At 42.2% G+C, this 26,361-nt stretch overlaps 1 protein-coding gene across 2 annotated transcripts in view; it reads right to left on the reverse strand.

Moving 5' to 3' along the window:
- The window catches only part of LOC307240274 (cell adhesion molecule DSCAML1-like), a gene marked incomplete at both ends in the record, with an annotated part of 71,767 nt that extends 52,205 nt beyond the window's left edge, over positions 1-19,562 (reverse strand). For both annotated transcript variants that reach the window (XM_080014003.1, XM_080014002.1), the window contains 2 exons: positions 9,941-10,261; positions 19,520-19,562. In XM_080014003.1, coding sequence (XP_079870129.1) covers positions 9,941-10,261; positions 19,520-19,562 — 364 coding nt within the window. The remainder of the gene's footprint in view (positions 1-9,940; positions 10,262-19,519) is intronic.
- Positions 19,563-26,361: the final 6,799 nt, after the last annotated feature.

The raw sequence follows: 26,361 nt of genomic DNA on the forward strand, positions 1-26,361 counted from the left end.
CATTTCAAGTCATGGGATGGAGATGTGTGGTGAATATGCAATTGCATATGCAATTGTTTATAGTTCTATTTTTAAGGATTGTGTGATATTTTTGGTCCGTTTATGAATCTACAATTTTATTTATTTATTAAAAATGTTGCCATTTGATAAAATATTTTGCTACTCAATTGATAGGACTGTTCTGAATGTTGAAGAAAATTGCTCACATCTGATATTTCCTCAGGTTTTGATGGATTTCTAAAAAACTTTTCAAAGGGAAAGCTGTCGACATTCACTTCTTCAGAACATGTGTTCTCTTAAATTAAAGGAAAATTCAACTCTGGTGTTTTTTCACGTTATTTTTCAATCATTGGGAGTCAGCCTGAGTGATTGGAATAATAATAATTTGAACTGATCCAGTATTGAGGGAATGCATTCAGTTGATGAACCCAATACGTAACACAATAAAGAAATCACTACCAGGTCCTTGGTAGAGTCGAAAATAATATGATCAGTCGAAAAATATGATCAAAAAACAAGGTTTAGGTGAAAGATACCAGAGTTTAATTCAATTTTGGTCAGTTTTGTATATGATAAGCACTGATTTCTCAATCTAGTACTAGATTCTTTGTAATGGAGAAGAAAGAAAGAGTCTTTATTCGTCACGCAACACACCACACTACATGCTTGCACACACACATGCACATGCTTGATGGTGGCCGGTTAAATGGATCCTCTGCATTTGACCCATCCTGGCTTGTCCTTCCTCCGGGGGCACAGCCAGGAGCAGTGGGCAGCATACGTGGACGCGCTCGGGGACCAGGTGATAAGTGTCCATCGCTGGTCAGACGATGATGGGTGCATGTTTTTGGTGGGGGCCCTTACTAACGTGAGGTGGAGGAAACCCCATGTGAACACGGGGAGAACATGCAAACTCCACACAGAAAGGCTCCTATTTGGGAGATAACCCGCCGGAGCACGGTGCCAACAGCGCCCCAGGCGGGAATCGAACCCAGGACCTTCTTGCTGTGAGGCAGCAGTGCAATGCACTGCACCACCAAGTCAGTTATGCAACTGATTACAACTTTAGATTTGCTGCAGGTTCATGAAATATTTTACACTCTACTGAATAAGCAGGGACGCATTAGTGAAATCACAAGAAGCTGGAATATATCTGAAGGTTGCTAAGAAACTGGTTTGGTGCTTCCCTGATAACAGACATGACGAGAACATTCAGCATTCCCTTCCCACTACAATAGAATGAAGAGCATGTTTTGTTTTGATTTGGAAGCCCACAAAACTCATGGGACAATGCATCTAAATAAAACATACCCTCACCAAGTATAATTTAAAATCTGCTCATTTAAAGCTTCTAAATTAATTAAAGGGACAAATAGCTCTCATTTTTGGATGCTTTATATTTAATTATGATTCCAGGAAAGTAATATATGGAACATTTCGATCTCTGTCAACATTGTTAAAGGATTCCATGCACGATACCATGACACAACATCACCGCCATGGCCCTTAGACCCCCGGAAACGGCATCCACCTATAACCTCTGAAACTCCATCTGACCCTGAGCTCTGGACCAGAGCGACAGATCCCAACAGGGTTTGCTGGCCACGGAATGTTGGGTTCATGCTAATCCCTTGTCTCGCTGGTACAGGCTTTTGGATCACGTGGGAGGGGAGGCAAGACCCGGCTGGCATGCAGCTCAGGGACCTGGCTGAAATCCTCCATTTGGAGCCAGAATTAGTATTAGAATGAATATGAGTATTAGTTCAGGTCAGTGTTGGGAGGCAGAATATGAAAACAGATGTTGACAGCAGGAGGGAAGGGGGGAGTGATTGCCTGCCCTGATGTGAATGATGGGCAGTGGGGGTTGGTTGCCGGAGCCTGCTCACTCAGCGAGACAGAAAAGGTGAAATTATTGTGTAGATGCAGAATTGTTCACGCAAATGCTTGATATGATTGTCACAAAATCTATTTAAATGTTATTTTCTTTAATGTATTTGTACGCCTGAACATTCCACCTTGAATTCACCACATCGGCGCCTTGATTATTTTACCTAAGATGAAGTCTAGTTTGTTACAGAAGCCACATGCGGTCTAATCAATGGAATGTGGCAATTAGGTTTGTTAATGACAGATAATTAAAGAAGTGTGCAGTGGCTATTTTTAGCCTGGCACAAGAGGACAGTGTGAAGAATGAGAGAGCAGGGAAGAGACAGGAATGGTGGAGCGCAGAAAAGGGGACAACATGAGAATACAGGCAGCACTGGGCAGTTATTTCCAAAAAGCATTGCAATTGTTGGACTGGATATTTTCTAGTTTTGTTTTATACAAACTGCTAATAAGAAATCCTGGTATAAAATATGGAGCTATTCTCGAAGGTAGCTTTGAGGCACTTTGGATTTGCTGATTCTGAGCTTTTATGTAGTGGAGAGTAGACAGGTGGAAAATAATACTTAAATAAGTGGTTCATGTATTTCAAATATCAGGAAATGAGCTCCGATGGTAGCAGTCCTGCTGCTACGGCTACAAAAAAATACAATTAAACATTGACTGAAAGTCAAAATGGAATATGGCAAATGACTGGTTATCAGTGCTTTGACCAATGTAATGAGATCAAAGATTATAGACACTAACACATGCAAACAATGTAAACAAATAAAAGGTCTCTAAACCAAATACAGAGGCATTTTTGACAAACCCCTTTTTTTTTTTTTTTAAGACACTTTCTTTGAACTCTTCTTCATTTGTCATGGGATGCCCGAGATTGGTGCTTTACTGAATTATACTCTACTCCTCCCATCTTCAGATCACGCGCTCAACATTCTCTATATGACTCTATTGAACAGTTAACCTTAAGGAGGTATTTGTATCAAAGTCAATGGACAATACTAACTAAAATAACAAAGAAGAAAGACATGGCTTTTGCAACTGTTCAATCGAGTTCAAATGTTCAAGCCTTGAGCTGAAGATGGGAGAGGTAGGAGTGTAGTTCAGGATAGCACCATTCTCTGTGATTGGATGACAGAGATTATGGAAAGTACACATATTTCTATCAATAGCCAAGTGGGTGTGGGAGAAAGCTATGCCCAAGTGGAAACCTGTTCTACATGTTTCCCAAGCAAGTGCCCTTGTTTAATTTACACTCCCTCATTAGGTCAGTATTATAGATTTCCTAGTGCTCTAGAATTCTCTAATGTACTAATGCCCTACATTTCCTCAGTGTACTTGTGTTATAGATGTCCTCAGTGTATTAGTGTTCTAGAGTTCCTTATTTTGTTAGTTCACTAGTGTTCTAGATTTCCTTATTGGACTAGTGTTCTAGATGTCATTAGCTCGCTAGTGTTCTAGATTTCCTTATTGGACTAGTGTTCTAGATTTAATTAGTTCGCTAGTGTTCTAGATTTACTCAGTGATCTACCACTCTAGATTTACTTAGTGAACTAGTGTTCTAGATTCTATGAGTGATCTAGTGTTCTACATGTTTTAGTGGACTAGTGTTCTAGATTTCATTAGTGAACTAGTTTCCTAGATTTCCTAAGTGGACTAGTGTCCTGGATTTCCTGAGTGGACTAGTCTTCTAGATTTCATTAGTTCACTAGTGTTCTGGATTTCCTTAGTGGACTTGTGTTCTAGTTTTGTTACTGCACTAGTGTTCTATATTTCCTCAGTTCACTAGTGTTCTATATCTCTTTAGTGAACGAGTGTTCTAGATTTCATTAGCTCACGCGTGTTATAAATTTCCTCACTTCACTAGTATTCTAAATGTCCTCAGTGCACTAGTATTGCAGATTTCCTTTCCTTCCTTTTTTCTCTAAAGCACAGTGGCGGTGCTGATTTCCTCAATGCACAAATGTTATTGTTTCTCCATAGTGGACAATTTTTCTATGATTCTATATTGAACTGTGATCTGCCTTTCTCTCAGTGGACTCATGTTGTAGGCTCCCTTAAGGGCTGATTATACTTTTGCATGGGGTCCTTCACGGCTGACCCGTACCCTCCCACAGGGAGCTCTGGCTGTTTATAGTTGCCGCATTGTCCATTGCAGTTTTCTCAGAAACCACGGGTGGCAGTAGAGAAAAAGTACCGCATGAAGCAGGAAGTAGTAAGAACAAGGCTAAACTGCAAACACGGCTTTGGAGCTTGGAGGTTGTTTATTCAAGATTCAAGATTCAAAAGGTTTATTTGTCACATACATATACATACGTTCATACATATATGCAGTAAAATGTCATCGCAACGCACCCAGAGATTATGCACGATAAGTTCTAAAAATACTAAAATGTGCATAATCGACACAGAGGCGCTCGCACAGGCGACCACAAGGGGCGGTGCCACAAATCGCAAACAAGGCGATTGTTAACATTAGTGGAGAAAAAGCCGATCAATGCAACATTTATTTTGTTATTTATTTCATCAGGAATAATATGAGACTGAAGATGCATTTAACTGTAGGAATTAATGACTTTGCCGTACTTTTGTATTTTCATGAATCGTGTCTTTGAACACCAATAGATATTTTTATAGGCAAATTTTACTTACACAAATCTAAGTTTGCAAAGAGAAAGCCTCTTTTTTATTGTTTCTATCAGATGTGGAAAGTTATTTGAACGCCTTCAAAAACATCTAAAACAAAATGTCCTAAAAATGCCTCCAATATATGTCAAAATATGATTTATTTTGATTGAGCTCTTGAATGTGCTCTTCATTGTTATTTATTTTATTTATCCTCTGTAGGACGCATAAATTCTTTGTTTTGTATGTTTTATACTGTTAAGTTATTATTGTTAAACTGAACTGCATAATTAAAAAAAGAAAAAGAAAAACGCATCCAAGAGCGGAAGCGCTTCAACGGAAACCTGTCACCGGAGTAGGAATATCCGAAACGTGTCCGGAAAAACATTGAACAGCGGATTTAACTTCAATGGAGGAAAGGTTAATCAAACCAGGTAAAGTGGAAGGACTACTTAAATGACTAGTTGAATAACTAGCTGAATAACTATTTCAATGACTAGTTGAATAACTAGCTTAATAACTAATTCAATAACCAGTTGAATAACTAGCTGAAAAAGTAGATGAATAACTAATTTAATGACTATTTGAATTACTAGATGAATAACTCATTCAATTAAATTAGTGGTGATTGTGTCGCCGCCCCTTGCGGTCGCCTCCGCCGGTGCTCTGTGTCGACTTTACACATTTTAGTATTTCTTTCCGTTTTTTATCACAATGTCCGCCAAAAAAGCATCGGCAGTGATCTCTTACGGCCGCGATGCACTCGTGGATATTAAAACTTCCCTGAAAGAACAACTTTGGAACTTTTTATCCGTCGATCTAGAGTGGCCGCCAGAGATTTTACGTGCCAACGCTCTCAACGCTCTCAACGCTCTCAACGCTCTCAAACAACAACAACACCGTCTTATGGGTTCCATGGGCAGGCTCACGGAGAAAGCACCGTGGTAAACGAGGCAGCATTCAGGTCAGAATGAGGATGCAACCTTATCGTCCAGCTCTGCCAAGCATCCTTCTTGCCAACATTCAGTCTCTGGAGAAAAAGATGGATGAACTTCGAACGAGGATTACATTCCAACGGGATACGAGAAACTGTTGCGTCCTCTGCCTGACGGAGACATGGCTGAACCTGCTGGTGCCAGACACGGCATACGTCCAGCCGAGTCCTTCTCCGTGTTCCGCAAAATCCAAGGGTGGAGGCGTCTGCCTCATGATAAACAGCCACTGGTGCCCCCCGAACAACATCAGGACTCTCTCCCGCTCCTGCTTCCGAACCTGGAACAGCTGACCATCTCATGCCGTCCATTCTACCTCCCCCGGGATTTCAGCACGGTCATCATCACAGCCATTTATATTCCGCCGCAAGCTGACACCGACACAGCACTATTGGACCTGTATGATGTGTTGTGCGGATTTCAAAACAAACATCCCCATCCGGCTGTAGTGGTGACTGGGGACTTTACCAGGGCGAACCTTAAAAAAGTTCTGCCTAACTTCTACCAACACATCACGTGTGCCACCAGGGGAGAACTTTGGACCATTGTTACACACCTTACAAGAACGGATACAAGACCACCTCACTCCCTGCTTTCAGGAAATCTGATCACACCACGATTTCACTGGTTCCCGTTTACAAGCCTCTGATCTCGGGGGATCGTGTGGTGACGAGGGAAGTAAAGCAGTGATCGGACCAATCAGAGGCTGCGCTTCAGGACACTGACTGACGTCGACTGGGACATGTTCCAATCAAGTTCCAGTGATGTCAGCGAGTTTACGGAAGTACCTGTGAGCTTCGTAGCTACGTTAGCGGTGAAAGTTTGGATATTTTCAAACCAGAAACCGTGGGTTGATAAATCTCTGAATGATCGCACAGCCGCTTACAACGAAGATCTTTTATCCGGATATATGGACAACTACAAAGCGGCGTCGTACAATCTGCGGAGTGGGTGAAGGAAGCCAAATGGACGTACAGAGAGACTGTGGAGCTACAGATGGAGCAACGGGACACCAGACGCTTGTGGGAGGGGCTGCGGACTATTACGAACTACAAGAGCAGCTCCTCCCCAGCCACGAGTGTGGATGCCTTCCTAGCCAACAAACTGAACTCCTTTTATGTGCGGTTTGAGTCTGGCAACAACACCGCTAGCTCGCCGGCTAATTGGAGTTATACTGCTGCGGATGAGCGCCCACTCTCAATGTCTGAGCATGACGTCAGGAGGGCTCTGAGAACACCACAACACTCTGTGTGAACACCAGGAAAGCTGCAGGGCCAGATGGCATATCTGGACGAGTACTGAAGCTGTGCAATCCAGCTAGCCCCGGTGCTCACTACGATATTCAACATCTCCCTGGCTGAATCAGTGGTCCCGTCCTGCTTCAAGAGGTCCAACAGAACAAGAAGAACAGAACAATCTTTAATCGTCACACCACACTACACTACAACACATGCACGCACGCACGCACACACACTTTGGATGGTCGCCGGTGAAATGAGGCCTCTGCGTTTAACCCATCCTGGCTTGTCCTTCCTCCGGGGCACAGCCAGGGCAGCATTCGTGGACGCGCCCGGGGATCCTGGTCCATCGCTGGTCAGATGATGATGTGTGCATGTTTTTGGTGGGAGTCCCTCCTGATGTGAGGTGGAGGAAACCCCGTGTGAGCACGGGGAGAACATGCAAACTCCACACAGAAGCACACAGAGCACAGTGCCAACAGCACCCTCGGCGGGAATCAAACCCAGGACCTTCTTACTGTGAGGCAGCAGTGCAATGCACTGCGCCACTGCTACATCGTTCCTGTCCTGAAGATCGCATCTCCTGCCTGCCTGAATGACTACCGTCCAGTGGCCCTCACCTCGGTGGTCATGAAGTGTTTCAAGAGGCTAATTAAGGATTATATCTGCGCCTCCCTCCCCCGCACCTTGGACCCACTGCAGTTCCCGTACTCCCAGTTACTGGACACCACGCTCACGCACCTTGATGGCCTGAAGGGGGCCTATGTGAGATTGCTGTTCATCAATTATAGTTCAGCTTTCTGGTTGTCAAGCTGCAGGAGCTCGGACTGAATACTCCGATGTGTGCCTGGATCCTGGACTCCCTCACAGCCCGGCCCCAGGTGGTTAGGGTGGGGAGGCACATGTCCAGCTCCCTCACCCTGAACACAGGATCCCCCCAGGGCTGCGTCCTCAGCCCCCTACTGTACTCCATGTACGACACAAGACTGTGTGGCCAGGTCCAGCTCCAACACCATCATTAAGTTTGCTGACGACATCGTTGAGGTGGGCCTGATCACCGACAGCGGGAGGAGGAGGCCTACCATGAGGAGGTGACTGACCTGTCACTCTGGTGCCAGGACAACAGCCTCCACCTGAACGTCAGCAAAACTAAGAGGCTGATTGTGGACCTTAGGCAAGGATTACAACCGAGGACGCACGCGCCGTTGGTGATTAATGGGACTTCTGTTGACAGGGCGAGCAGCTTCAAGTACCTGGGAGTCCACATCACAGAGAATTTAACATGGACTTTACAAACAGACACTCTGGTGAGAAAGGCGAGGCAGCATCTTTACCACCTCAGGCAGCTGAGGAAATTCCGGGTCTCGGGAGGATCCTCAAGTCCTTCTACTCTAGAGCAGTGGAGAGCATCCTGACAGGCAACATCACTGCCTGGTTTGGGAACTGTAGGACAGGTGGGCCCTGCAGAGGGTGGTGCGTTCACCCAAACGTACCACTGGAACTACCCTCCCCCGCCCTGCAGGACTTATACACCAGGAGGTGTAGTAGCAGAGCCCGCAGGATCATGAAGGATCCTCATCACCCCAACAACGGACTGCTCCATCTGCTGCGGTCAGGCAAGCGCCTCCGCAGCCACACAGTGAGAACATAGAGACTGAGACAGAGTTTTTTCCCGCAAGCCATAAAGACTGTCACTGCTGACCTCACCAGGGGTCCTCACTGAGTCACACACATAGGCTCCACTACCTTACTGTACTGTATGTAGCATACTATACTGCATACTGTATCACAGGTCTGGGATACTGCTTACTGTGCTGTATTGCTGTTCTGTTCGGTGTTACTGTATTGCTGTGCCGTACTGTTGTATACTGTACTGTATATCTCCACACACACTACCTCACTTTATTCACATGCCACTATAATGCACATATCTGTATATAAATAATAGCCTATCCCATATACATAAGTCTATTCCCTTTATTTCTATTTTGTATCCCCACTCTGCATTACCTTTGAGTTCTTTATTTTAATTTATTCTATATTTTTCAACTTACTTACTGCATCACGTTTTAGGAATCAGTAGGTTAGTCAAGTAGAAACTTTTAGGTAGCTATTATGTTCAGTCTAGAACATATTGTGCGTAATCACCGGGTGCATTGCATTGACATTTCACTGCATATATGTATGGAAGTATGTCATACATATGTATATGTATGTGATGAATAAACCTCTTGAATCTTGAATGACTAGTTGAATAACTACTGCAATGACTAGTTGAATAAATACTGCAATGCCTAGTTGAATAAATACTGCAATGACTAGTTGAATAACTAGTTGAGTAACTAATTCAATGACTAGTTGAATATCCTGAGGAGGCATTAACACAAAAGCATGGAAAAAGAGTTGGTCTGTCCGCCCATTCAATGCAGACACAGGAGAGGGGGTCTGAAGTTATGTCCTGCTCATTTTATTACAGAGGACTACTTACTGACCTATGGAGTCACAATGTGTTATTATTCATTACTTGTTGCAAGATTCTCTAAAAATAAGCTGCTCATAAATACCAGAAAAAAGTTATCTTTTATTTGTAAAGTGAACTTCAGAACACCCCTGTTAATTTACAATAAAATCACCAAACCTAAGTGAGCTATTTGTGTATACCATTTTGTCTCTGCGTCAAAAAGTAATTGGTAGACTTCACATCTGACTTGTGCTGCAGATACATTTTGGCCAACATATCAGAAACAAAACACAGGCCCCCCGCGACCCCTCATGCCAAATCACAAAATCTACGAGGTTTTGCGACCTCGCACAGGTAGCACTTGCAGCAAGCATATACCAGGCTTTAGTAGACTGTATTCTGTGTTCCCTCGGTGGACTGAGCTACAGATGTTTTCTCAGCAGGCTGTGTTCTAGGTCAATCTGTGTTCAGGTCGAGATGGTCTATTTTAGGGCAGGTGATTCTGAGGGGGTTGTGGGTTGGGCTCAAAGTGATTTTTGCATATACCAACCACATTTGCTCTACTTTAGGCTTTTCAAAACATTTTATTTATATGCTCCCTCTCTTCCATGTTCCAATGGCCCTACAGTCTTCATGCTCCTTCTGTCATATGGTTTGGCGTACTACTGTGCTTCTCTTCAAACTCTATGGTTCCATTACTGAAATTCCCCCTTTTATTTATGCCTGTCCGTTGAACTCACCAGCTTTGATGCGGATGTTGGGGCTTCGGATCTTGCCAGCCTGGTTTTCGGCCGTGCAGAAGTAATCGTTGTCGTGGATATAGCTGTTGTAGGCAGAGGGTGAGAAGGGGTACAGTTGGAGGGTGCCGTTGGCGTGCACATGGCGGATGTGGGGCACGTCGTAAATGTCATCGCCCGTGGCCAGATACCAGCGCAGGATGGCACTGGGGGTGCCCGCTGCAGGGCAGGGCAGGGACACCCCCACAGAGCTGGAGTAGGTCACCCTCTGCAGGGAGGCATTCACAAAGTACAGCCTGGTAGAGCCCACATCCTCACTGTGTACTGTCAGGGAAGAGAGACAACACATCGTCACTTACAGGGGAAGCCGGAGGCCAGCGGATTTTTAGCCCTTTGTATGCAATGTGTACAATTATTTGAAATTTTCTGAGACCTGAAAAGGCATAAATAGTAGCCTAATAATTCCAAATGATGTCATTTCCCCTGGTCAAAGATGTGTTTGTGGCTTTGATGGACTGAAAGGTAGGTGGAACTGTAATGCCCTTCAAATGTGTAGCAAAATAATCAAATAAATGTATGTCAAACGTCCAGCTGCAAACATCAGTCATATGATGCTGAAAGCCAGGATTTGGGCTAAAGCCTTTGGTGGGTTAGGTGAATGGGGGAGGAGCTTCTTACCTCAGTACAGCGCCCGCACAGTGTGTGTAAACATGAGTGAGTGAGAGCGTGTACATATACAACAAATGCAGAGAGAGAGAGAGAGAGAGAGAGAGAGAGAGAGAGAGAGAGAGGGGGAGAGAGGAAGAGAGGAAGAGAAAACACGGCGATAGCTTATGTGATTGAAATTTGTATGCCAGACGCAGAGATTTAAGTCTTTTTAATCTCCTTACATATTTAACACACATGCACTCGCACAAACACACCCGTGCACTCAGATAAACGCAAGTGCACACACACGCATGCACACAGACATGCACCTAGAATGTTCTTCCGAGGTACTGTACTTAGGTTAGAATCACAAAGCTCAAGCAGAGAGAAAAGAAAGCGTGAGAAGGTGGACGATGGAGGAGTCCCCCAATTTCAGTGTCAAGAAGGGAAAGATTAGGAGAAAAGGAAACAGGGACAAATGATGTGAGCAGACACTGTGTTGCTATAGAGGAGACTGAGCACACTTTTTAAAGGGAAAATCTAAAGTGCTAAATATGGCATCACCAACAGTGTCAGACATGGCGTCAGCAAAACCGACCAATCACCACCATATTATAAAGACCCTGCAACCATGTTTCCAGGCTCAATTTAGGATGGTGCATGTGTGCACCGATTGTTGATTTGAAAAACAATGTTTTTCTGTGACAACAGCATCCTTTGAAATAATACGTTGTTGACAATCCATTGGTTGATCTTAATGTGAAATGTAAATGGGGTTAGAATTACCTGAGGTTCGGGACTGGAGACAAAACCCCAACCACACCCACTACCAATTAACATTTACTTATATTTTCTCATCCACCATCACCATCATCAGCATCTCGTACTTTCCATTACAGTACTTTGTATTTTGCATATCATCTTCAGTCAAATTAAAACTCAATCTATCTGTTGTGGTATGGTCTCTAACTCGTGAAATGGTAATTGTACACAACACAACTTTAGACACAACAGATTTTCCGATTGAAAGGTCAAAGAGTCTAAAAACCACAAGCTTACTACCCTGGAGTGTTATCAGGATGGTGCCTGACTTTTCTACATGAAGTATAGTGGCCAGTTCACATAAATTCAAATGGCCATTTCATTACATTTTAATTCCAGAGCATAAAATACCACAATGTACATTCCAGTGGATAAGGGTTAAATGTATTTTTGATGCAATGTGAATTGAAAATTGTATTTGTGTTTTTTAAATGGCACCTACTGTAGAATCCTGTCATGGCATGTGGACAAAATATTCAGGAAAATCTGATCGACTGGCCTCGACAGACTCTAGAAAATGTTGTGCACTTTGTTCTACACAATTTATCCAACACCCATCTCTCTTACGTATGTTAAAATTTGCTAGAAAGTTGAGCATGAGTTGCTTCCACCTCTCAGCTTAGAAGGTGTTAGATAATAATAATAACATGCAAAAAAGCAATGGCAAAAAAGGGAAATAACTGAATTGAGAAGGATCAAAATATTGGTATCTGCCAGCGAATTTCAGATGAAAAGTTTTTCTTAAAAAAAAAAACTAAAAAAAAAAACACTCTTGTGATAGAAGTTCTCACAGTCCTAAACTGAACTACACTACAACTTAGTCTATAGAAATAAGGAAATATGTCTTAAAATGAATTAAAAAGTACTGATGTGACTAAAATATGAATATGTTGATGATAAAGATAGTTTACATATTTTCTCAAAGCTTGCTGAATAATCTATTTTTTCAATTTCTGATAGAAAAAAAACAACAGGCACACAACAGGCAGGCAAACAGGAACTAATCTCACTCTGGACACTGTGTTGTGGCTACTGATAAAACAGTCACCATCTCCCTTTAGACGTTTTTGTGTAACAGTTGACACAGTCACTTTCAGCAAGATGCTACTTGGACTGCTTATGCAAAATAATATTTATCTATTAAAGCCAATAAAATAAAATCAAACATAAAAGGAGTCTGGTATTCCAATAAAATTTTGATAATTATGTGTTTGACTGCTTATCTGTCATTTCTATTGTGCACTGTGCCTATTGGCTCGTTTGGATGTTGACAACGGAGCTCCTATAATTAAAGCCTGGTTGACCTCATCAACACCAGTAGCAATGTTACTACATAAGCACCAAGCTGACTGCATCAAGGGGCTGGTCCATAATTCCAGCGTCCTTTCAAAGTAGTTTCTGCTTTCTGCTTTCTACTATTCATTGCTGTGACCAGAGATTGATAATGCATGGCAGCTACAGATGGTATATGGAATGCGTCTGCCAGTTCTGTGATGGGCTGTCGAAACCAGGTCAGATGCCCTCCCCTCTGCAGATTACTGATAATGGCCCCTGAGCATAAAGCCCATATTAAAGATTGCAATATCTATAATCTCCCAATGGGGGGACAGGACTAAAGTGGGAGAGTGAAGGGGCTAAAGGCATACTGGGGTCACACTGAGAGCTTAAGGGGGGCTGGGCATGAGAATTACCTCTCATACAGTAGATTATATGGCCCAGGGGTTCAGGGCACAGGGGGGCTGGGGGACAGTGGGACTGATGGAGTGGGAAGTGAAATAGAAAGGGGATCAGAGCGAACTCCCTCCACTCAGAGCCTGTCAAAACCAGGCGCGCCAGACATGCACTGTGGCACACACACACACACACACACACACACACACACACACACACACACACACACACACACACACGCACGCACACACACTACAAAGGCAGCTCAAGGCGCTCACTCTCGCTGGGAGGGGACAGAAGGGGTTACTATAGCACCACTGGCAATGGAAATCTTTGATGGAGGAGAACAATTTATAATTAAAACCTCCAAGGACAACAAACTGAAGACTGACCAACTATTTAAGAGTTGATGCATTTTACTTACCAAGTCAAGGGCAAAACCCAACATCTTACAAAATGTTGTGGTTTACATAGTCCCATATCTGCAGAATAATACAGAAAAAGTAGTATGTTGGCAAATACTGTCTGTTGGATATTAAAGTGGTAATCTTGAAGATTTCCCTTTCGTTGTTTTCGGTGGCACCTATGGCAAAAGTGGTAATTGTAGGTGTTTTTTGAACCTCTCTTCCGAAGGATCCAAACAGTTTTGCCTGTGCAACGTTAGTCAGTTAGTAGTTAGCACCTGAATCAACCACTACTAGGTGATGGAAAACATACCACTAACTGCGCCACTTCTGATTTGAATGCATGGTGGGAAAGTCACCACAGACACCTGGTTCTTAATACTCAGAAAACTGAAAACGCAAGGGCTGTGGGCCATAGGCTCAATCACCTTTGTCTTATCTCATTCGGCACTAGATAGATGGTGACTTACAGACATTTATTAAAATGAAAATCTTCGAGATTGGCACTTTAAGCAAAAATTGGTTTAACAATGCAATGTCCTCTCTTCTGAATGCTGATATTTCAGGACATAACGATTACAAGAGTATTAAAAGTAACAAGTTTTGAATGTGAAATTTAATTTTCATCATTAATTTTTAACTTTTCCTTGTAATCAGGAACAATATTTTGATACAAAGTTTCAATACACTGTCCACATACACAAAGGGTACATCATAGGTAAACTGAGTCTGTGGCACAGTTAGATCGTAATTCAATCCCAACCAGAGACCAGGATGTTTCTGCAGCGAATAAATTAATCAGAGCAATAAAAGGCACCAACAGACGCAATGAGTATTGGCATCACTCATTTGAGATCACCTTGTTAAGCCCGCCTTTTTTTAGCGTTGCATGGGGACTTTTAGGGGACTGATCCAAACTGCAAATTAACACAAACTAACCTATCAGTGGTATTGATCGCAGCTTCTGGATTCATTCCAACGCAACCAGATTGGAGGAACACGATTCTTCGATCAGTGTGACTTGGAAACAAAACTTTGGTTCGATGCGACAGCGACTGGCCCCTTATTGAATTATGTTTTCCTTGTCTAATCGCTCACATGCCGGCTGGGCCGGAGCTTCAGCTGTCAGCCTCGTAGCCACTATTTTATACATCCTGCCAGAGAGCTATGCAGTCATGAATATGTATGCTAGAGAGGCACAAGTCATAACCTATGCAAGGTTTCATCATGCATAATGCAGCTGATCCACGCCTCCCGGATGCGAATGCACATAATCACGCACACACACACACAGACACACACACACACACACACACACACACACACACACACTGAAATGCAAATAAACACAAGACACTCACAACTACATTGTGTTTTGAGAGAGTAAACAAACCGCGGCACCCCAACCGCTTCATGCACACGCATCCTCAAACCCGATGCCCAGCCCTTCCTGCACCCGACCTCTGCACCCTGCCCCCCCTTCTCCACCTCTCCCTCATTTCAGCGATTAACCCTCAGCTGCATCTAAATTTTATTCATTTTACCCACTGTAAGCTAACCAGGGGAGAATGCCCACGGCACTTTCTGGTCTTTGAAATAAACTCCCTGGGAGTCACAATGCACTAAATTTTAGTGTACGGATGAGGCCATCGAAATGACTGCAGCCCATAGTTAATAAACAAAATAGGATGAACACTGAACACAAGCTGGATTGCAGCTCTGAAACCAAAAATCTAACCCCTTTCATGCTTTATACGTCCAGCTCCAGATGTTGATTCCCAGAAGTTTGCTGTGCAAGCGGCAACAAAAGGGTCATGAATAGGATTCGAAGCCCCCACTCCCCCTTTGTCACTTCCACCAAGACTGGAACTCTGGCATTTGGCATTTCCAATGCTCCTCTCTCTTATCGCTGCATATCTCTCTCCACCATCTTTACTTTAGCTACTTTTACGACACTGCAGCTCTTGTTAATGCCTGGTATGTGGCCCACTTTCTTTCCCAGTTGCTGAAGCTGACTGAATCAAATCAAAACTTTCTGTGTGTGTGTGTGTGTGTGTGTGTGTGTGTGTGTGTGTGTGTGTGTGTGTGTGTGTGTGTGTGTGTGTGTGTGTGTGTGTGTGTGTGTGTGTGTGTGTGTGTGTGTGTGTGTGTGTGTTTGTGTGTGTGTGTGTTTGTGTGTGTGTGTGTGCGCGGGCATGCATGGACATGCGTGCATGTGTGTGAGGAGAAAATTATGCACTCGGTAGCGGTGGTGAAACAAATGCAAACAGAAAGAGATGTGGAAAGTTAACCAAAATTAAGCCTAGAAAATAAATTTTTCTAGGCTTATTTTGTTTTTGTTGATTCCAGGTTTACATGTATGTCTATCAGTAGGTAATTGCAATAGCCACTTTATTCTTTGACTCAGGTTTATATTTAGGTTTATTTTTATTGTAAATTCCCTATCTTTTAATAAATCTCTAGCTTTGCCGTATATAGTCAATTATTGTAGGTGATCCTCAGGTTAATTGTTTATTGCATATTGCCATTTTCTTCTTCTTTCATCTATCTATCTATCTATCTATCTATCTATCTATCTATCTATCTATCTATCTATCTATCTATCTATCTATCTATCTATCTATCTATCTATCTATCTATCTATCTTTCTGTCTATCTATCTATCTATCTATCTATCTATCTATCTATCTATCTATCTATCTATCTATCTATCTATCTATCTATCTATCTATCTATCTATCTATCTATCTATCTATCTATCTATCTATCTATCTATCTATCTGCATGGTCGCAGGGAAGATAGGTGTAAGCTCAGGGATAATCCTTAGAGGGTCTTGGATAAGTAGGTGGTTAGCGTGTGGGCGAGAAGTGGTGTTTTGGAGGTGCTGGGGGTTACATCTAATCAAGACTTCCCAATACCCCACCACACACATCCCCCCGTAAAAAAAAGTGTGCTACTTCAGCATTCCCCTGGGAGCCCCCCCCACACACACATCAAAGCAGCCTGTTCCTCTCTTAATGTGAATATCAAATCTGTGGATCACAAGTCCCAGCACAGTCTGCATAAACTGCCCCTCCCCCAGCCTTTAATTCTGCCTAGTGATGAGGGAGGGAGTGATAGAGGGAGAGAGAGGGGGGGGGGGGGATCTATGAGCGGAGGAAGGGTGGGGAGGGAAGAGAAGAGAAGGAGGAAGCCAGGGGTGGAGAGAATTGGAGACAGACAGACAGAGAGAGAGAGAGAGAGAGAGAGAGAGATGGGGCTAAAACAGGAAAAAAGAGCTGAGATGGAGTCAGATGGAAGGAGCCAGGCAGGTAGAGGAAAAATAGACAGATTGATGGAGAGAGAGAGAGAGAGATCCAGCAAAAACAACTTGCTTCTGAGATTTGACATTTTCTAGAGTCTAGATCCGCCATAATAAAATGAACTGGGATTAACTAGAAAACTACAACAACAACAAAAAAATCATTGAGTTTAGGGATAAGAACAAAAATAAATTGGTGAAAATCACTGGTATTTCACTGAATAGAGTGAAGGGAGTGAGAGATTAAAACTGATCAGAATTCAAGTGAATTCATCGTTTTCTACCTTATACCAATTTTTTTATCGAAAATTGTTCTGTTGAATCAGTCTGGACGGTCTGTTTTTTTGTATTCAGTAAATTAAAAAAAAAAAGGACAAATTCAGGGAATTCATCACTCCCACAGATTACAAATTACACTGTGCCGTTGGAAAGAAATGCAGAAAATGAGACATTCCCTGAGAAGCTTGTATGAAGACCTTCGATTGACCAGACATAAACTGGCGTCATGCACGCGCAATCGCGGCACCTCTCGGGCCCTGCGCTCCGCCTTCGGATGGTGCCTCGTGAGCAACCTCACGCGGGTGGAGGAGAGGGGGGCGTCCACGTATCAAGCAATTATGGGGTTGACTTTTATTACGATTTTCATTAAAAAGGTCAAATGATTAGTTTTAGGGCTATCATTTATTTCATTCATTTGGTCATTCATGGCGGGTTTCATTCTGGATCGATCGCTAAAAACAAGGTTGTGTATTGGCCCAAACAGTCACGTTGTTGTTATCGTCGTCTACGGCGTCCTACTTTTCTCCAAAAATAATAAAGCTCCGCTAATGGGCCTGTGAGAAGTCGCGAGGCATGACGGTCTTCCAATCGAATAGGTGAATTAGCTGTTATTGATCAAATTGACCCATTTTTGTTGTTCACCGAAACATAATCAAATGAGGTAAGCAGTAGGCCAGATAAAACAATGTTCTGCATAAACGTCGTTTTCTTGTATGATTTGAAACGTACTTTTAGTTGGGGAAAAATGTAAATGGAAATTGTAAATGTAGATATACTTTTTTAAATCAATTTAAAGAGTCCAACAGAGATACCGCAGCACACCGACGGTGGGAATTCAATCCAATTATAATTTGGGAACAAACCGAAAGGGGGGGAGCCCGTCGTCACGTGGCCTCCTCCAGGCAACCCGCGCGCGGAACGAGCACAAACATGCGCGTTCACGCTCGTGTGCGCGTGCACACACAGTGGGGTCCAGGTGCGCTACGCGCGCGAAACACGTCCGGGCCGGTCCGCGCGCACCCGGACGGTCCGGGCCGGTCCACGCGCACCCGGACGGTCTAATTCGGCCGAATAAAATAAACAAATAAATATAGATATTTAAAGGAAAAGGCCTCATGACGTTACATCCCCTGGACATAAACATGCATAGAGATACTGCTATAATGTGATCTACTTTATCAGGATTATTTTACACAGAGTTTATTGTTGGCACAGTAAGGGCCATAGACTAGTAGGGCCCACTATTATCTTATGAATTTACCAATTCGATCGGAAAACAGCAGGATTGGTCTTTGAGCAATCCAAATAATTGCCGATTAAATCGCCGCTCCTGATTTTTCTGTAAGAAAATAAAAATATATACTGTAAAAAAAAACCTGCACCGTCCAAAGGCATGGGTCGGTTGAATGTAGTTTTTTTTAACAAGCATGCGACACACAAAAAGGTTAAAAAAGGCTTTTGATATTTTCAGCAGTTATGATCAGTATTATTCTAATTCACTGTAACAGCAGAGGGCCAGCTTGGTAATAGGGGCAGGGATTTACACCGAAAAATACGATCAAAAACATGCAATTTTACTCATAGCTTAAATTTCACTGTAAGATATAAATGTTAAACTCCCTACACATGCACACAAAGCGATTTTTACTCAATAAAGTGTGGTGGTAAATTCCGAATTTGGCTGTAGACAAGCAATTTAACTACTTTGGGATGCGCACAAAAGGCCTTTTATTTTTCATTCGATTTTATAACATGGCCGTATTTTCTTTATTTGATACGGAATTGCGTGTCGAAAAAATGGCTTAAAGACAATTTCCCTAAATTAGAGAAAAACCTCATTGCAATGAAACAGCTGCAATTAACACCCAGGCTGAACAATAGAAGCCTGCAAACATCCTACAGACCAAATCAAAATAATAATAAAAAAATATCACTTCAAACTTTTAGACTTCACATTCAAGTAAAATTGTAGGTTGTAAAATAATCATCAACCACATTCAAATGTAGATTCATTAATTCACCCCCCCCCCCTCTCTCTCTGTATTTCCACCTCATTCTCGCGATTCAGCCATTTTACATATTCATAACTGTAGACGGTAATGCGAAAACAATCTGTGCTCTCAGAATCATCTGGAGCACAATGTGGCCATTGCACGACCAACAATCAAGTACAAAACACTCAAAATGCAACTTTAAACTTTAAATATTTCCACTTCTCCAGGTGTTATAGAAATGCTTCATGCATTTTGAATTCAACCCCAAATCCATTTTGTAAATCCTCAGGGCATGGCTTTTCCAATCATTCACCACAGCACAGAGCAGGCATGCACATTGTTTCCCCCACTACATTTTTAAACTTTCCGTCCGCTTTTTTTGATTAAACTAAAAAGGTGAGAAAACAGAGGCCACACGTGGAGCAGCCTGTAATAATAGATAATAAAAAGATGCTGCCTCACCTTCTTGGAACGAGTACAACAGGAGTAAAGTTACAAGCCACATGCCATAAATAGCAGGTATATTTTTCAAGAATATTTGGCAATCCTGGCGGCTGTGAGACGCAGTTGGTGGCCAGGCGGCGGCTATCCGTACTGGACTGATCCCTGGAGGTGTCTCCAGCCCTGCCGCCCCGCTCTCCATCCCGGTGAAGTGAGCCTCCGCAGCCCCGCCCATCCTCCCCATCCTCCCCATCCTCCCTCCTCCCGGTAACACCGATTCATCCTTATCGGAAAGAACCACCGCGAGCCAATGCGTCACGGGCAATGCAGACGAGTGGGGGAAACCAGGATTTTCTTTTTGGTTTTTGGCTGTTTGCAGAAGTTAATTTTACGCACACAGTAGTGTGTCCCGCGGTCACACTTCGAATAGCGCCCCAAAAGGTGCGCTCCCCAAAAGGTGTCCACAGGATCTATGCGCCTAAAATTGAGTTTTGCACAAAGAAAGGCAAACATTTCAGGCGGCCAATATTATGCACAATTTGATACATTTCACAAAGGGTGCTACAGTTTGCCCCCACACCAACCAATTATTCCTGCATTCATCATATCTAGGATGCAGATCAGAAAACACACATTTGCAGCAGGATAATCATGAAACTCCTGTAATAGGCCTAGGCCTAGTGTAGTATGAGGCCTTGATGAGCTCAAGTGGAGTTCCCTTCTGGGATGTCTCTGGTCTTGTCTCTTGGTTAACTTATTATTCAGCATTTCAAAGTGATCTACAGATGCACACACTGCACTGGGTCTGTGGGCTAATGGAGGGGCATTAATGCGCAGTAATATGCGGCACACTAGAGGAATAGAGGAAGTCACTTCGTGATCCTTTGCATTTGTCAGGTTGAATAATCTTATTATAATGGATCCAAAAATTTTGTTTTTCTCTCATTAGCAAGCAAAAAACAACTTTTTCATACTGTTTTTGTTTGTGTCTTTCTCCCTTAAAATGCAAAATAAACCAATATTTAACAGCGCTTTTGAGAAAAATAAAAAATAAAAATTATGTATAATAATAATAATCATAATAATAATCATAATAATTATGATAAAGAACACCTTCAGCCCAAACCAACTGATGAACTGGCTAGTACAGTTCACAATTTCATCTGCAATGCAATTGCAAACTCTTGTTTAAAAACTGATTTTGTTTCAGAACTGTTGTATCTCCACAACCCAATTTAAGTTTGAGAATTTTGTGCACACACCGTATATATTTTTTTCTTCCTTCTCCTCTTCATGGCAGGACCAAGAAAGAGGAATGTTCACTCTCCACACAGCCTCTGACCTGCAGGGCCACAATTACCTTTCCAAATAATAGGTACTGTGTAACAGCGACAGTAGTCTATCACTATGTGGTATTTATTTGACGGTTTGTTAGTTTATTTCGTTTATATCGCTCTGTTTTAAAGACAATTGGCATAATAGCTTCCCAGTCCTATAATTGAGAGTAAAATACAGATATATTTTTTTCTTTTTTACAAAAAATATGTTTGCCACATAATGTCAACATCACAAACCGTAGCACCATGCCATTAGTGAAGCAGGTTTTATGAAAAACATGATGATGTGTGCAGCTTAGACCACAGCAAAGAGCAGCACCACACTAATCTTTTTTTAGCAAATACCTGCATGTCCTGGGTCGGGAGCCTTTGTCTGAATGTGTACATCTTTGCTGCCACCTGCTGTCCTGTTTTTCCATTGCACGCAAGCGTACACAGAAATATGCTATATATTGAGACACGCTTAGCTTGTCAGTCACTGCACATTTATCTATACGATGTCACTTTGCTAAACAAGGATAATTCAAAGTTATTTTTTCATATATACCACACTATAAAAAATAAACGACATGGGCAACATTAGCATTTACTGCTCTCCAGCGGTACAATGTGTTCAATGTGTTCATATGGTTATAGCTTGAATTCAAAGCCTGTCAAGGAACAAAAGGTTGTTCGTCAATCATTTAAACAAAACACAGAACACAGAATAGATATTGTTCAAAACTTTATTTGACTTTGTGGGGGGGGGGGGGGGGGGGGGGGGGGGGGGGGGGGGGGGTCAGGAAAGAGCACTAGAATATATGTATGACCGTATGTATATGTATGTGACAAATAATATCTTGAAATTTAAATAGAAGTGATATGCATGAATGAGAGGGGTCAAATGGGGTCATCCACTGAGGGTGAGCAAGAGCTTTAATGTATGTCTGAGTGTTGGACTGGGCGTTCAGCCAGCACCCTAGTCAGCCTGCACTGTGGTCAGCCTGCATCATGGTCAGCCTGCAATGCATAAGGGTCAGCCTGCAGTGCACCCTGGTCAGCCTGCACCCTGGTGAAGCTTCACCCTGATGAGGCTGCACCCTGGTGAAGCTGCACCCTGCTGAGACTGCACCCTGGTCAGCCTGCACCCTGGTGAAGCTTCACCCTGATGAGGCTGCACCCTGGTGAAGCTGCACCCTGCTGAGACTCCACCCAGGTGAGGCTGCACTCTGGTCAGCTTGCACCCTGGTGAGGCTGCACCCTGGTCAGCCTGCACCCTGGTGAGGCTGCACCCTGGTCAGCCTGCACCCTGGTGAGACTGCACCCTGGTCAGCCTGCACCCTGGTGAGGCTGCACCCTGGTGAGGCTGTACCCTGGTGAGGCTTCCCCCTGGTCTGCCTGCAACAGGCTTAGGCTATACCCTGCCGGAGCTTGAGCCTCCTCGTTGTTGTTCTCTGGATGTTCCCCCATTCACCCTAAACCCCGTCATCACGCCTCCATGAGCCAGGTGCCATTCCCTTTATTAGTATTGCTTACAATATCATCACAGTAACTTAAAGGTGCAGTATGAGAAGCACTTGGATTATTCTTTGACTTGCATAGAGTTATCTATTTTCTCAATATACTCATGGCCCTTATTGTGGAAAGCTACAAAGCCTGATCCAGCCTTTGTTTCCAGGTTACAAAAGCAGAAGGCAATTTGTATGGATCAGCTACAGGTGAATTAAATCACATAAAAAATTATCAGGAAATACATTGTTCTTATGATGATAGAAACCTTATTCTACCGTCTCTAAATCACCACCAAGGTTGAACACAAGCCAAGAATGACATCCCTTTTTTCAAAACAACTATTCCCGTGACCGTTAAGTCCATCTCTATTACAAAATGAAAGACAGAGTTATAGAATGGCAAATAAATTGTATAAATTGCCTAATTTCTTCTGCAGGTGTGTCAGTCCGCTGCTTTAACGTCACCAAAACAAGCTGTACTACTTTTTTTTTTTCATTTTTTGTTAAAAGATTCAATTGTTTTATATTGTAAAAAGAACGCACAGGATTTCTGATTACATCATTTGTTATAAAGCACAGCAGCATTTCTGTTTTTTCCAAGTCCAATTTTCAGAAAAAAGGCTGAATGAAAAAAATTGGTGATTTGAAATTTTGACATTTCTCAGTGATATACTGTCCACCCACACAAATATGTACAACTCGATCAATACACAACATAAAAAACTCAAATCCCGGAAACAGACACTGAAATGAAAGTCCTTCACCCCTCCACACTCACATTTCAACAACAAAACAAAGCTTTAAAGCTTTTACATTTTGTGATATTTGTGCCCTCGTGGTGAACATTGTGTGTTCACTACATTTGTAGGGGCATTTTGGGTCAATAGCAATGGACCATATAGTCTAGCAGTGTTTGAATGAAATTTTGTGACGCAGTGAAGAAGGGATCAGTTTGGAACACCGCCTCAGATTTAAATGAGCGACATACAATTCAAGAAGCACCTTACTTGTGAATTACATTTGCATACACCTGCAATTTGTCTTCTGCATTCAACCCCGCTTTGAGTGTATCAGTAAACATTCTCGTGGAAACCATGAAAGGGTGAGGGTATGTTTTATAATGAACAAATAGTCTCTGACCTTATATTAATACCAATAGATTAAAGGAAGATGACTAAAAGTTTGAAGAGGAAAAAATAAATAAATGGATTACACAGAATGCCAAACTTATACTTACTTATGTATAAGACAAGGTTCTACTAGTTTAATTGTGGGGAATGATTGCATTAGTGTGACGTGGAGGTATGAAGCCTGTTTTAATTTAGTGTTACAGTTCCCGTGGTGTCACAAACCGCTTTGATCCCAGGCACAGAGTGATGATTTTGGAACAATCTCGCCAATTTGACTTAATTGACTGACAATTGTATTCTCACAATGTTCGTAGACATGCACACACCTCTAACACCTGGGCACTGTTTGGATTCTCTCCATCTCAACTCAACACACTTTGCCACACGCCAACACTTTTTGTGAATTACACTTTTAAGTATTTTATGTACACAAAAAATAAACATCTATGTTTAAAGTGCACGACCCACTCTCTTTACAGTATTGCTTTGAGCCAGCGATTTAAGACTGGAGGCACATACAGTACAACAGGTCAGTGACAACATGTGAGTTTTAGACGACGCTGCCGAAAAACTCACCAAACAACAAACACGCAATGGTACTTTTCATTTCACGCTGGGTCACCCTACCCAGAGGTATTTTGTTTAAACCGGACATTCAATGTCTCAAATGTGCAACACTTGTAAATGCTGTAAATGCAGTAAACAATGTTTTTCATTGGTTTGATTTTATGATCTAAGAACAGAGAGCAAAATACAGTCAATCAGCAATCAGCTCTAGAGGAAAGATCAGTTTTCCCCTTTCCTGCATCAGCGCAAGGACAGTTTGAAAGGGTTGAGCTGAAGACGCACATTCGTCTGCTTGATTCGCAAGGATGCACAATACCCTACCGAGTACCGATATGAAGACAGAAATATTCAACTACAATCATTTTTTATTTTGAAAGACCCGGTACGTTAATTTAGTGGTATTATCATTAAGTGATCTGTGCATCTTTATTGTTTAATGCCAACCTCATATGAAATATGAACTTATTGCAAATTTACTGAACACATGAACAGAGGGACCAAAGTCTCAGCATCAGTTTGCTTCTTTCTGGTATAAATGCCATCCTAATCTGTACACTGCACTGCAGATTATAATGATTCATTATTGCAAGGATTAAAATATTTAGGATTTGATGTATGTTAATCGACACACTGGATGGGAATAAATTGGGTTTGGTCGAGGCTTGGCCAGGACCAGTAGGACCCGTAAGCAGCCCAAGTAGTCCCTCAGAAGACAATCCGTTATAAATGGGATCTACAGCAGAACAAATAGAAAATGGATTCGGTATAACGCAGATATATTTGAATGCGTAGTCCGAAATACAAGTGCGTAATTCTACTTCCAAGCAATGTGTCTAAATTCTGGCCCATAAAGGATCACATGCTTAGAATGCATTGATTATTCATCTTAAAAGCAGCATTGTAAGAGGGTCATTCATGTTTCTAGGGGTTTGCTTCAGGGGTTTGTCTATCATTCAGTTCAGAAGCATGTTGTATTATCTGTTGCATTTGCTGGGATCTATAAACTGTTTTCTAATATGTCGTCATCCTCGGGTTTAGAGGAACAAGGAAGCAGTAACAGGCACCTGTGTTTTAGTATCAAGCAAAAAAAGTTATGGAGAGCTGGCCTGGATCCTCACAATATTCTTTAATTGATAAAATAATATATTCAGCTGGGTTTTTTTAAACTGAACTGGATGTTTTTTGCACATTTTTACATTTTTACATTTTATTTTGTGTTTAACACTCAAATACACAGCTTAAGTGGACGATTTCAGTTGAGGCCAACTCTGAATTTAATGTGAGGTAAAACAAGATTCAGCCCAGCTCAAACTACTTACACTGCACATTTCCCTGTCTCAAGCAGTTAAACAAACTACATATATTTATTTTTTTGCCTTATGAATAATTGTCCAAGGTTTATTTTTCATATGCAACCTGGCTGTGGCCACAGAAGACATTAAGTATAGTATACCACCATTATAATCATAGATAACATTATTTGGATGGGTGAGATATAAATGGATGTGGACTTGTGGGGGACGCTGAACATCTTAAATGAGTTTTCGTGTGAGCTGCAAAAAAAAATCACTTTTTGGAAATATTGAAGTTATGTGGAACATCTGACTGTATACAGTATGTTCCCTTACATTGATGAGACCATTTGCTGCCGCTCACTTCTCCCACCAACTTCTGCCTTTTCATTGACTTCCAATGCTTTCACAAACTGATTCTTAAAAACATACTTCTAACTGTAATATGATGCAGATGCATCTACAGGAAGTATTTCAAAAAAGGTACCCAAAGTACAATGTAGACCATTGATTAGCAATAAAGGGTGATTGTTCTCAAGGTACATTGTTAAGAGTGTAAACAAAGCAAGCTGGCGAGCTAGAAGTTCCATCTGGAGTTTAGTGAAAAACAGTTCACTTTCCACTTCACTGGTGTTTTCATGCAGGTCATAGCCCAAACTCACTTGTTATTTGATGCAAGGCCTTGGTGTTGTGTTTGCTAGGAGGATTATAAATTGAGACAAGCAAGCCCCCTATGGCCTAAACACAGCAAGTGTCTGGGAGATTAAATCAACTGACACAATCCCGGCCACATTCTACACCATGTTTTGTGTGCATTGAAAAGAGTAGGCGTTAGTGGACTTGCACCTATTTCACATTGCATCTGTGCATTTAGTGTGTTGGACCTTAATGCACGTAACACTATTTACATTTTACCGGTTGGCCACAACCAGGTGCCATATTTCTTATTACTAACTCAGACATCATGAAGATTCATCTCTGCAAACATATGTGCATATACAAATATATGCAAATATAAATAAATATGATTTATTGACATGCATTCAC

The sequence above is a fragment of the Zeus faber genome (assembly GCF_960531495.2).
Source record: "Zeus faber genome assembly, chromosome: 14".
In the NCBI taxonomy this organism is placed as follows: domain Eukaryota; kingdom Metazoa; phylum Chordata; class Actinopteri; order Zeiformes; family Zeidae; genus Zeus; species Zeus faber.